Below are 13,756 nucleotides of genomic sequence, written 5' to 3'. Positions count from 1 at the left end.
TCGAACAAAAAAAAAAAAAAAGAAGAAGAAAAAGAAGAAAAGATGAATAATGTTTGCTTCATTGATTATGTTAGGAGGTCGTGTGTGGTAATTACTGGAGTCTAATGCACATTTGGAGAGCCTTACATTTCTCTCATATGTTGTCAAAGTTGAGATTATTTCTCCAGTTGGATGTTTGATTTATTACTTATTAGTTTTGGCTATTGGTCTAGAGCTGCGACTACCGTCTGAGCCCCACATATCCATACGTGCTTTTGCACAAGCCACTTCTATACCCATGCCACTTTACCACCATTCTGTCCTTGATACATGTACTTGGTCTGTTTCGTGAATGCGTATTAGCTGGAGGATCTCTTATCACATTAGATTGCATGCATATCTCATAAGTTGAGTGAGTGTCTTATTTCTCTCTATCTTACATAAATCACCCATTATGAGTGCATGAGTGAAACCGCGAGAATCCGACAAAATGGTCTTGCAAGGTTGAAAAGTGTTCGGTTGAGTCTCGGTATCATGTCACATCTTGAGTAAGAGCTGCGTGAGTCTATTACCCGTGCTTTTGAATTTGTTTTATTAGCACAACTTCGGTCATTACTTTGTTATAGATATGGACAGCTGAGTCTTGTATGTGCCTAGACATTTGCTCTGAGTTATTCATTCACCATATGTTTGTTGTCCTTTGTTTTGGTCTGATTGCTTTGCTTGAGGACAAGCAAAGGTTTGGTTTGGGGGAGTTTGATGTATCACTTTCATATATACTTTTATAGCTCCCTTTACATCATTTTTCATACCGTTTCGTGCCTATTATATCATTTATATGCTTTATTTCAATGAACTGTCGATACTGCCGCTATTTTGTGTTTTGATGCAGAAATGACTCAATATGAGTGTGATCAAGCTGAGATTAGCATAGCGGAGACGGCACGGTAGAGTACACGAAGCATGGCACGGGAAACGAGGAATCATGAAGACTAGAAGTCAAAGAAGAGAAGAAAGAACTGTGAAGCGGGTTCCTCGATCGAGTCACTGCGACTCGATCGAGCACCTCTCCCACTCGATCGAGTCACCTCTGACTCGATCGAGGATCCTTTCTGACGGATTTATTTCCGGAATTTCCTAAAACACTTATCTTTTATTATAAATTAGAAACTCGGGTTTTATTGTTTTTTTGCGTCATATTTTGCTAAGTATTGCTTTGAAACTCTCTTAAGAACCCTAATCTTCCTTTTGTATGGTACTAATCTTTCCCCATTAATTTAATCATTGTTTTATGTTCTTCAATTATTGTTTTCACCTTGCAATTATGTTTTCATCTTTAATCTTTGTTGTTGTTGTTATTATAGTCATGAGTAGCTAATCCCCTCATCTAGGATGAAGGGGATCTAGATTAATTAAAAGGGAAAGTCAATTAATTGCTTTTGATATCATTAAAGTTGTTGTTTGATTGTTGTAATTCTTCTAGTTAATCGCTTGAGGCCTGAGTTATTAATTAGTGTAGCGAATCGATCCTATCGCCGACCGGGTTAGAATTGATATAGGCTGCGACAATCAAATAGAGAGTACCTAATCATAGCGACCGCATATTAGAATCGATCTAAAGGGCATAATGGAGTCGACCGATCTTATGACCTTAAACAACTTGATAGATTTAGTAATTGATTGATAATCCCCGACTGATTGACCTAGTGAACCTAATTCCTAGACTTTTAATATCATTGTTATTCATCATTTAATTACATTGCAATTAGTTTGTTAGAATCAACTCAAAACAAAACCCCCGAAATTGGTTACTTCTAGACAGCTTAAATACTCTTAGACTAGCTTTCACCGCCTCCCTGTGGATTCGATACCTGTCTTATCACTAGCTATTCTTGTTAGTCCTGAGATAGTTTTACTTTGATTTGGTAATACGACTTTAGCCACATCAAATTTGGCGCCGTTGTTGGGAGGCAACAATTGTTTAGTCTTTTTGTGTTTATTTTGTCTTTTTGTCTCGGGAACCCGTTCCTTGAGACCGTTCTCACACTTTCTTGTTAGTTCTGTTTATGCCCAGGTCTAATAGGTCCGAGATTATTCCTTTTGATCCCGAACCAGAGAAGACTTTTCGCTACAGACGGAAATTTAATCAAGAAGTGAGTCAAGTAGAAGACTTGAGTATACTTGACGTCGAAACGGCGAGCTCTGAGTCGTCACTCGGTTCCCACGAAGAGGAAGAGGAAGAAATTCCTATCTCTGATATTCCTATTCCTGAAACTCCTATTCCCGAAAATATCATCATGTCTACCCTAGCCAGTCACTCTGAGCCAACCTTAGATTCCATTCCACAAGGTTTCAAGCTGCCCACTTCTACCAATGGAACATTCGAAATTCGGCCATCTTACATTAATTTGGTGGAACGAAACATGTTTGGAGGGACAATTCTGAGGACCCCGCAACGCATATGGAGAAGTTTGTCACTTACTGCTTTGTTCTATCCCATTAACAATGTGGAGTGACACAAGACCAAGTTAAGCGGTGCTCTTTCCTTTCTCTCGAAAGATGGAGTGCTTGAGTGGTTAAGAGATATGGATATGGATACGAAAGGAGTTACTGACTGAATTCCTTGGCTCTTGCTTTCTACAAGAGGTACTTCCCGCCTCAGAAGACTAATGCTTTGAGGAATCAAATTACTAGTTTCAAGCAAGCGACCATTCAAGATTTGAACGAAGCTTGGACTCGCTTCAAGCGTTTAGTTCGATCAGTTCCCCATCATGGTTTCCCAAAGTGGTTTCTTTGCAACCAGTTTTATAACGGGTTGTTTGACGATCATCGTGCCCTTTTGGATTCATCTGCTAATGGGAGGTTTCAAGATAACACACTAGATGGTGACGCGTGGAAGTTGATTGATCGATTGCTACCCATACCGCGAGGTATGGAAATCTAGGGGAAGCACGCGAGTCTTTGGGGTTGATAGTGCTTTGGCGGCAACAGTGGAGGCTATTTCTGCCCGAGCTGAGATGAAGACTACCCAATCCTTGGGTAGTAAAGAGAGAGTTCATGCTATGAGTCAGCAAGTTGAGGAGACTTGTGCTAGATGCGGTTTAGATGGTCATGGTGCAGTGATTGTATGAGCACATTTGAGCGGTTTCTTGCCTTTCAGCTTACGGACAAGGTGCACAAGGTACACCTTTCTCCAACTTCTACAATGAAAGAACGAAGGAACACCCTTTCCTTCAATGGTCTAGCAGCGAGAATGTGCAAAACCCGCAGCAGTCACAACCGCAAAAGAATACTTATATCCCTCCCAATAATCGCGGTAATCAACAACAAGGGGGATATCAAAGGCAAAATCAAGGAGGCCAGCAGTTCAACAATCAATATCAAGACCTCCTCAAGAAACTCCTCAACAAATTCCTCAACAAGCTCCGAATAATGATATGGCGAGTTGCGTAATCTTTTGCAACAAACTTTGTCAATGCGGACGAGAGCAGCATGCTCAGTTTTTCGAGTTGATTGCCCATAACAAGATGCTAGATAGTCAAGTGGCTCAGATGGCACTTCAAAACCCATCAAAACAGGCCACAGGTCTTCCTCCTCAAGGTAAGCAAGCTCATGAGCAAGCTAATGTTATCCAAATGAGGAGCGGTACTTCTTATACGAATCCCGACCTGCAAAGTCTTGAGAATGAAGTGCCCATTATTGTTGATGAGGTCCCTTATATGCATCCCAAAGGATTGGGTAATTTGGAGCTTAGTGATGATGAGAAAGAACCCGACGAAGTTGAAACACGAGCCGACGATGAAAGTAAAAAGACGAGAAAGCTGAATCGCAGGTTCCTCGACCGAGTCACAAAGCGACTCGATCGAGGATCCACCCGACTCGATCGAGTCACCCCTGACTCGATCGAGGATCCCAAATTATCAGCAGACGGTGTTTCAAAAGTTATTTCTAAAGAGAAGCAAGCCGAGCCCATAACTATTTCTCTACCTTTTCCTCACCGACAACAAAAATCCAAGCTGGATAAGCAGTTCGGTAAGTTTATGGAGGTCGTGAAGAATCTACAGGTAAGTGTCCCTTTTACTGAATTGATTACTCAAGTGCCGGCTTATGCAAAGTTCATGAAGGAGATTTTGACAAGGAAGAGATCCTTTGACGCGGTAGAAACTATTGCTTACACTCAGAAGTGCAGTGCCATGTTGCCAATTAACTCACCACCGAAATTAAAGGATCCAGGAAGTTTTTCTATCCCTTGTCAAATTGGTCATCTTTCTATTAGTAAAGCTCTTTGTGATTTGGGAGCTAGTGTCAGTGTTATGCCGTATTCTATCTGTAAAAAGTTAAATATGGGTCCGTTGACAGTTACTAATATGACACTGCAGATGGCCGATAGAACTGTTAAACACCCTCTGGGGGTGTTAGAGGATGTTCCCGTTCGAATAGGGAAGTTTTTCATCCCCGTTGATTTTGTTGTCATGGACATGGCTGAAGACAACCAAATCCCTATCATCTTGGGCAGACCGTTCTTACATACTGCGGGGGTCATAGATGTTAGGCAAGGGAGATTGACCTTAGCTGTGGGGGATGACACGATTATTTTCAACTTAGAAAAAGCATTGAAAAACCCCATGATAGAAGAGACTTGTCATAGTATAGATGTTGTTGATTTTACTATTGATGAGTGTCTTCCTATGTGTTTTGACAGGGATCCTCTGGAGATTGCCCTGGTTTCTGATCCAGCTGATCAGACGGGTTCATGGAGTCCAGAAGTTCATCGAATTGAGAAGCTTCTAACTGGAGAGGAATGCCCACATCAGAAGGTATACAGTTTGGGTGTCACACCTAAGGTAACTGAGGTAAAGAAACCCGAATTGAAACCCCTTCCCTCTCATCTCAAATATGAATTTCTTGATGACTGTGAGATGAACCCAGTGATTGTCAATGCTAACCTTACCGAAGGTCAACTATCTGCTTTGTTGACTGTTTTGAGAACTCATAAAAAGGCAATTGGGTATAGCATTGACGATCTCAAAGGTATTAGTCCTGACTTTTGTATGCATAGAATTCACTTGGAAGAAGGCCACAAGCCTAGTGCACAAGGTCGAGATTTACTAAATCCTCCTATGCGGGAGGTGGTAAGAAAAGAGGTACGAAATTACTTGATGATCTTTGGTATTATTTTCTCTATTTCGATTCTAAATGGGTCGATCTGTCCAAGTTGTACCTAAAAAGGGAGGTACTACAGTAGTAAAGAATGATAAAAATGAATTGATTGCTACTAGACTTGTCACAGGATGGAGGATGTGCATTGACTATAGGAAGTTGAACACGGCCACTAAAAAGGACCATTTCCCACTTCCTTACATTGACCAAATGTTAGAGAGATTAGCATGTCATAGTTATTTCTGTTACCTAGATGGCTACTCCGGTTTCTTTCAGATACCCATTCACCCTGAGGATCAGGAAAAGACCACTTTCACTTGTCCATATGGTGTATTTGCTTATAGGAGGATGCCCTTTGGTTTATGTAACGCTCCTGCTACCTTTCAGCGTTGTATGATGGCCATATTTTCTGATTACATAGAGTCTATCATGGAGGTCTTTATGGATGATTTCGGTGTATATGGTACGATTTTGATGTTTGCTTGAGAAACTTGACTAAGGTTTTGCAGCGTGTGGAGGAGAGCAACCTTGTTCTCAATCGGGAAAAGTGCCACTTCATGGTTCTTGAAGGAGTGGTACTCGGTCATTTGGTGTCAGGTAAGGGCATTCAAGTGGATAAAGCTAAGGTTGAGGTAATTGAGCAACTTCCGTACCCGGTTAATGTTAAAAGTGTGCGTAGTTTTCTTGGTCATGCAGGGTTCTATCGCCGCTTTATAAAGGATTTTTCTAAAATTGCTCAACCTCTAACTCGGCTTCTTCATAAAGATGCTCCTTTTGTGTTTATTGACAAGTGTGTTCAAGCCTTTGACAGGATCAAACAAGCACTTATCTCAGCTCCTATTATCCGATCTCCGGATTGGAGCCTTCCTTTTGAGATTATGTGCGATGCCGTGACTATGCGATTGGAGCTGTTTTGGGGCAGCGAAAGGACAAGGTGTTACATGCCATTTACTATGCAAGCAAGACTCTCGACGATGCACAAATCAACTATGCTACTACGGAGAAGGAGCTTCTTGCAATTGTCTATTCATTAGACAAATTTAGAGCTTATCTTGTTGGTTCTAAAGTTATTGTACACACCGACCATGCGACTTTAAAATATCTTCTAACCAAACAAGAGGCTAAACCTAGACTTATTAGATGGATTTTATTATTGCAAGAATTTGATTTGGAAATCCGTGATAAGTCCAGTCTTTGAAAATGTTGTTGCGAGATCATTTGTCCAGATTGAGATTCTCGGGAAGAGAGATTTTGCCCATCGATGATTCTTTTCCGGACGACCATCTTCTAGTTTGTAGCTGCAAAATACTCCATGGTTTGCAGATTATGCCAATTATTTGGTAGGAGGAACGCCTCCTCTTGATTTATCTTATCGTGAGAAGAAGAGGTTCATGCATGATGTGAAGAGGTACTTCGGGACGATCCCTATCTGCTTTAGAGAGTGTCTTGATGGTATATACTGAGACGATGTATCCCGAGAGGGTGAGGTACGTGCCATCCTTTCTCATTGTCACTCTTCTTCATATGGTGGTCATCATGGTCCTTCTAGGACATTTGCTAAGGTAATGCAATCGGGTTTTTATTGGCCTACTATCCTTAAGGATGCTACTAACTTTGTCCGTTCTTGTGATGCTTGTCAAAGAACTGGCAATATCTCGCAAAGGCATGAGATGCCTCAAACTGGAATCTCCGAAGTTGAGATTTTTGATGTTTGGGGCATTGATTACCAAGGGCCGTTCCTACATCTTTTGGGAACCAATACATATTAGTAGTTTGATTATGTTTCTAAATGGGTGGAGGCAATTGCCACCCCCACTTGTGATGCTAAATCTGTTGTTAAGTTGTTCGAGAAGACTATCTTTCCACGGTTTGGAGTGCCTCGCGCAGTGATTAGTGATGGAGGCACGCATTTCAATGAGCGTCATCTCAATTCTCTCATGAAGAAATATGGCGTTACACACCGAAGAGGATTGGCTTATCATCCTCAAACCAAAGGACAAGTAGAAGTTTCCAACAGAGAGCAAAACAGATCTTGGAAAAGGTGGTAAGCAAGAATAGAAAGGATTGGAGTCGGAAGCTCGATGATACTTTGTGGGCTTACCGTACTGCTTTCAAAACGCCGATTGGCACCTCACCTTACCGACTTGTCTATGGCAAGTCCTGTCATTTACCGGTGGAGCTTGAGTATAGGGCTATGTGGGCCATTAAAGAGCTGAATATGGATCCCTCACTGGCGGGTGAGAAACGACTGATGCGATTGAATGAGCTAGGCAATTTGATTGCATGCCTATGATAGTGCTCAAGTTTACAAGGAGCGAACGAAGAAGTGGCATGACAAGCATATCTTGCAAAGAGAATTTCATGTTGGTGAGAAAGTTCTCTTGTTTAACTCTCGTTGCGCTTGTTTCCGGTAAATTGAAGAGTAGATGGTCCGGACCGTTCACCGTATTCGATGTGAACAAATTTGGGTCAGTTACACTGCATTCTGACACTGGAAAGACCTTCAAAGTGAATGGGCAACGCTTGAAGACTTACTATGAAGGTGCTTTCGTGGGGGTCATAGAGGCTTTTGACCTCTTCCCCATTGATTCTTCTTACTGATGAAGAATTACGGTCGTGCGGGACCGCAAAAACCAGCGCTACCGAGAGGCAGCTCGGAGTTTGTAAATCATTAGTTTGTAATTAGGATTTAAATTCACGTATTGCTTTTGTTTTTATGTTTCTTTGCATTTTGAGAGGCGAGGAGAGGGTACTTGATATGCTTTCAAGTGTCTTTTGCAGGAAACTTGACGGGATTTGAAGTTATAAGTAACAAATGACGGAGAAAGACGCTCAGTGCACAGCTTCCTCGATCGAGTCACAGGCGACTCGATCGAGGAACCTATCGGCTCGATCGAGTCAATGGCGACTCGATCAAGGAACCTGTGCTGAATTTAGAAAAGTTTAAAACGAGAGTTGGGTATTTTTGAAATTGGTTCCTCGACCGAGTCACATGCGACTCGATCGAGGATCCTATCGGCTCGACCGAGTCACCTGCGACTCGATCGAGGATCCTAATTAGACCGGGTTCCGCGTTTTATTTTCACGGGTTTTATGCATTTGTTACTCTATTTCCTTTTCACTTCCCTCTTCTTTTCATGCTATTTTCCTGCATACTTCCTCCTCTACTACTCATTCTCTCCTTATTCATCAACAATCATCATCAAAACTCATTAAAACTTTGTGCTTTATTGCTTATTACTTGATTGAATCATTCTCTTGTGCTTATTTTCTCCATTCTTTGCTTAATTTGCCAAGGTAAGTCACGAAATTGCTCTTATTTGTCTCGAAAATTCTGATTTTTGTTGCTTAAATCTTGAGTATATTGTATTGAATCTTCCCTTGCTAGTATACAATTGCTATTTCCTTGCTTTCTAGCCCCTTACTTGTTGAAATTCATGCCTAATTTGCTAATTTGGGAATTAGGGTTCTTCAAAATCCGGGTAGAAATTTTGCATTAAATTGGTTAGAATTGTATTCTATTGCTTGGAATCTTCAATATTTGATATATACTCATGTTCCCCTAAGTTTTTGGATGCTTTCATTGTCATTTGGAGTCTTAAAAATTGATTTTTCGGACCCATAAGTGCCAAAACCGGGACTGTTTTTGTGACATTGTTGGAGTTTAATTTTCTACTTGTTCTTGTGTAGATAATGTCGACTTCCAGGCAAGGAAATAAGCGGACTAGACAAAGGAATGCACCGGTTCAACAACCCGAAGTCATTCCGGAGGAGATTGTGTCTTCGGAGGATGAGTTGTCTCCCTTAGACGATTATCCATTTATCGAATTTCGTGACAAAGTGCAGAAGGACAGGTTTGTGTATCTGTTATCCAAGTCTATGAATGCCACTCGCTGTGTTGATAGGGAAATTTTGCGCACTTTGAAGATCGATGATATCATGTTTGGCATGTTTAATGAAATCGGGTTGCAGGGTCTTTTCACGCTCCACGAGTTATCCTACCCTGCCCTAACCCTTGAATTTCTGAGCTCTTATACTTATTTCCCTAGTGATCACCTAATCAGATTTCGTTTGCTTAATGTTGAACGGTCTTTAACCTTTAGCCGTATTTCGAAATTTTGGAGTTGGATAAGCATCTTTGAAGGGGACTTGTATGGTGTTGGTGGGTTGTCTGCCGTTCGTTATTTTCCGTTGTTTACTGGTTATATGGATGCGGACGTTAGTGCCATGGCTTTGTTAGATGTCCAACACGTTTGCCTTCGTATGTTTTTGAGGTATCTGAGTTATTTGCTGTTTGGTCGGACTGATAAGAGCAAGACCTCCTCTATTGAGGTCTTAATACTTGCTAGTTACTTGAATCCTTTTAGGGAGGAGACATTCCAATTCTCTCCCCCTGCTCTTGTCTGCTCCGCATTTGATAGGGCGATTGGGCGGTACGGGAACCTTGACTGTGGTGCTCTTATCACCAAAATTGCTAGGGCTGTTTGTGACTTTGAGGGCGATGACCCATATGAGCCCATGGCTGACTATGCGCCACTTGTTGATGATGACCACCTTCGCTACGACATTTCTTATATTGATATTAAGAACGGGACGGACCATTACTGGAGGGTCCGCGGTGAGTCATACATGCTTCTTCCTTGCGCCCGTTTGCCTGCTGTTGACCCCCTCGAGGAGAGTACGGCCGTGGTACGCCCACCACCCGTTACTTATCTGATTCCCGAGGATCTTTTGATTACTTTTCCTGGGTCTAGTACCACCACCACCACCGGCGGGCGCCGGAGACGTCGAGCACCCACTACCCATTTGCCAGGTTCCTACCAGCCCGCTCCTCCTCCACCTCCTTCAGCCTATTCCACTTCAGGCTATGCTCCAGGATACCATTTTGATCCCGTCGTTGAACGGGAAGTGAGGATGCATACTGGCATCAACACTGCTTTGACGCAGAGGAGGATGTGGGAACAGATGGAGGCTATGACTTTAGCTTCAGGGGGGCAGTATCGCGGTGTGTCACCTTCTTACTACACTACTCCCGGTGACGACAAAATGTGTTTCATCTTTACGGAGTGACTCCCACAGAGTTTGGACAGTTTAGCACCGAGTTTGGTGCATTAGGCCGTCCCTTCTACACTCCCGATCCGCCCCTCTCGGCCTACTACATTTTCGGGAGGACACCGCATCCCTTGTTCCCGAGAGAGGCCCGTTCGCCGCTTTGTCGCTTCTACTTCCACCGCTGCTGCTACTGGAGGCCGTGTTAGGACACCCACTCGTGGTCGCGGACGTGTTCGACCACCCACTCGTGGTAGAGGCCGTGGCCGCAGCGCCGTTCCTGATCCTGAGCTTATGTCCTTATATGCTGATATTGATGGTTTTGATGATGGTTCTGGAGCCCGAGTGACAAATGGTCACTACATCCCTCTTTTTCCACTGGTTTGGGGAGGCTACTTTGCATTACAATTTGGTATTATCTTTCTTGTTTTGTTTTATTGCATTTTTTTTTGCCCTCTTTCCTTTATTAGTAGTGTCCTATAGGTTGCTGGTTTTCTGTGTGATTGCTATGCTGTAGGCGTCACAATGAGGACACTGTGACATTTAGGTTTGGGGGAGTGTGTTTATTTCTGTTGTGTGCTTTTATTTATTGTTGAGTGAAAAATCAAAAAAAAAAAGAGAAAAAAAAATTGAAAATTATAAAATCCAAAAACATGTCTTTTATTTATTTTTTGTTTATTTTGAGTCGAGTCATGGTGAATTGTATAGCAATGATGATAACTTGCTTTGTCTTTGCATTTGAGTCTCATTTAGTTGTCCATGTACGTTGTTTTGACCTGTTAGCTATGATGAACAAAGCTCTTTACTCAAGTCTTGACCGTCACAATATACCTTATGCCGAGTAGACTTGACTTTATTTTGTTGGTAAACCACTTAAATTTCTGAGGTCTTTAGAGCTTCCTAGGCCGGGAACATTAATAAACCGGTCTCATTGTTATTTAGGCTAATGAGTGTGGTCTCCTTGTGGTATATGTAATATCAAACTGCATAAGTGTGACATTAGTTTCTTAGCTTTTGCGCGTTCATTTGATTAAGTACATGTGGATAGGCGATTCTCATTGTTCAAATAAGCCTTACATTACCCAGTTTTGTTAGCCCGTTTGAACCATGTAGCCTTTTTATATCCTATTTCTTAGCTACATTCCAGAATTTGCCTACCCTTTTCGGGACAGTCGCAGTTGTTTGAGCCTTATTGTTATAGCTACTTTGGTTGGGATGGGACTTTATTTGTCATGTGGGTAGTAGCTATATTTTTGTAACGATTGTGTGACCTCTTATGTTGAAAAAGAAGTATTGTGAAGCAAAAAAAAAAAAAAAAACAAAAAAAAAGAAAAAACAGAAAAAAGAGCTTCGAACAAAAAAAAAAAAAAAGAAGAAGAAAAAGAAGAAAAGATGAATAATGTTTGCTTCATTGATTATGTTAGGAGGTCGTGTGTGGTAATTACTGGAGTCTAATGCACATTTGGAGAGCCTTACATTTCTCTCATATGTTGTCAAAGTTGAGATTATTTCTCCAGTTGGATGTTTGATTTATTACTTATTAGTTTTGGCTATTGGTCTAGAGCTGCGACTACCGTCTGAGCCCCACATATCCATACGTGCTTTTGCACAAGCCACTTCTATACCCATGCCACTTTACCACCATTCTGTCCTTGATACATGTACTTGGTCTGTTTCGTGAATGCGTATTAGCTGGAGGATCTCTTATCACATTAGATTGCATGCATATCTCATAAGTTGAGTGAGTGTCTTATTTCTCTCTATCTTACATAAATCACCCATTATGAGTGCATGAGTGAAACCGCGAGAATCCGACAAAATGGTCTTGCAAGGTTGAAAAGTGTTCGGTTGAGTCTCGGTATCATGTCACATCTTGAGTAAGAGCTGCGTGAGTCTATTACCCGTGCTTTTGAATTTGTTTTATTAGCACAACTTCGGTCATTACTTTGTTATAGATATGGACAGCTGAGTCTTGTATGTGCCTAGACATTTGCTCTGAGTTATTCATTCACCATATGTTTGTTGTCCTTTGTTTTGGTCTGATTGCTTTGCTTGAGGACAAGCAAAGGTTTGGTTTGGGGGAGTTTGATGTATCACTTTCATATATACTTTTATAGCTCCCTTTACATCATTTTTCATACCGTTTCGTGCCTATTATATCATTTATATGCTTTATTTCAATGAACTGTCGATACTGCCGCTATTTTGTGTTTTGATGCAGAAATGACTCAATATGAGTGTGATCAAGCTGAGATTAGCATAGCGGAGACGGCACGGTAGAGTACACGAAGCATGGCACGGGAAACGAGGAATCATGAAGACTAGAAGTCAAAGAAGAGAAGAAAGAACCTGTGAAGCAGGTTCCTCGATCGAGTCACTGCTGACTCGATCGAGCACCTCTGACTCGATCGAGTCACCTCTGACTCGATCGAGGATCCTTTCTGACGGATTTATTTCCGGAATTTCCTAAAACACTTATCTTTTATTATAAATTAGAAACTCGGGTTTTATTGTTTTTTTGCGTCATATTTTGCTAAGTATTGCTGGAAACTCTCTTAAGAACCCTAATCTTCCTTTTGTATGGTACTAATCTTTCCCCATTAATTTAATCATTGTTTTATGTTCTTCAATTATTGTTTTCACCTTGCAATTATGTTTTCATCTTTAATCTTTGTTGTTGTTGTTATTATAGTCATGAGTAGCTAATCCCCTCATCTAGGATGAAGGGGATCTAGATTAATTAAAAGGGAAAGTCAATTAATTGCTTTTGATATCATTAAAGTTGTTGTTTGATTGTTGTAATTCTTCTAGTTAATCGCTTGAGGCCTGAGTTATTAATTAGTGTAGCGAATCGATCCTATCGCCGACCGGGTTAGAATTGATATAGGCTGCGACAATCAAATAGAGAGTACCTAATCATAGCGACCGCATATTAGAATCGATCTAAAGGGCATAATGGAGTCGACCGATCTTATGACCTTAAACAACTTGATAGATTTAGTAATTGATTGATAATCCCCGACTGATTGACCTAGTGAACCTAATTCCTAGACTTTTAATATCATTGTTATTCATCATTTAATTACATTGCAATTAGTTTGTTAGAATCAACTCAAAACAAAACCCCCGAAATTGGTTACTTCTAGACAGCTTAAATACTCTTAGACTAGCTTTCACCGCCTCCCTGTGGATTCGATACCTGTCTTATCACTAGCTATTCTTGTTAGTCCTGAGATAGTTTTACTTTGATTTGGTAATACGACTTTAGCCACATCACATAGAGAATCAAGTCTATTCGTTCAGATAAGAGAGAAACAAAAACTCGTAGATTATGCACATAATCATGCCAACTAAATGTCAAGAATATGCAGGGCTCAAGTAAGGATTCAAAGTAGCGTCAATGTTCAAACGTTTCGACTCAATTTAAACATGAAAATTTTGAAAATTTTTTGAATTTTATGATTTTTATATGACTTTTGGAATTAATTAAAACAACAATGCATGCGGAATTAAATAAACGTGCAAGCAAAAATGCAAGAACATGCAGACACAGATATGGATGCAAACC

General features: G+C 41.0%; 1 protein-coding gene across 1 annotated transcript; it reads left to right on the top strand.

Moving 5' to 3' along the window:
- The first annotated feature begins 8,257 nt into the window (after window positions 1–8,257).
- On the top strand, window positions 8,258–10,209 carry LOC141655797 (uncharacterized). The gene is made up of 2 exons (XM_074462845.1): window positions 8,258–8,436; window positions 8,830–10,209. The coding sequence occupies exon 2, from the start codon at window positions 8,833–8,835 to the stop codon at window positions 10,207–10,209; it is 1,377 nt and encodes a 458-aa protein (XP_074318946.1). The 5' UTR covers window positions 8,258–8,436; window positions 8,830–8,832.
- The last annotated feature ends 3,547 nt before the right edge of the window (window positions 10,210–13,756 follow it).

Source organism: Silene latifolia, chromosome 5, assembly GCF_048544455.1.
Source record: "Silene latifolia isolate original U9 population chromosome 5, ASM4854445v1, whole genome shotgun sequence".
In the NCBI taxonomy this organism is placed as follows: Eukaryota; Viridiplantae; Streptophyta; class Magnoliopsida; order Caryophyllales; family Caryophyllaceae; genus Silene; species Silene latifolia.
The sequence above is the reverse complement of the archived record's forward strand: the minus strand, read 5'-3'. Positions and strand labels throughout refer to the sequence as shown.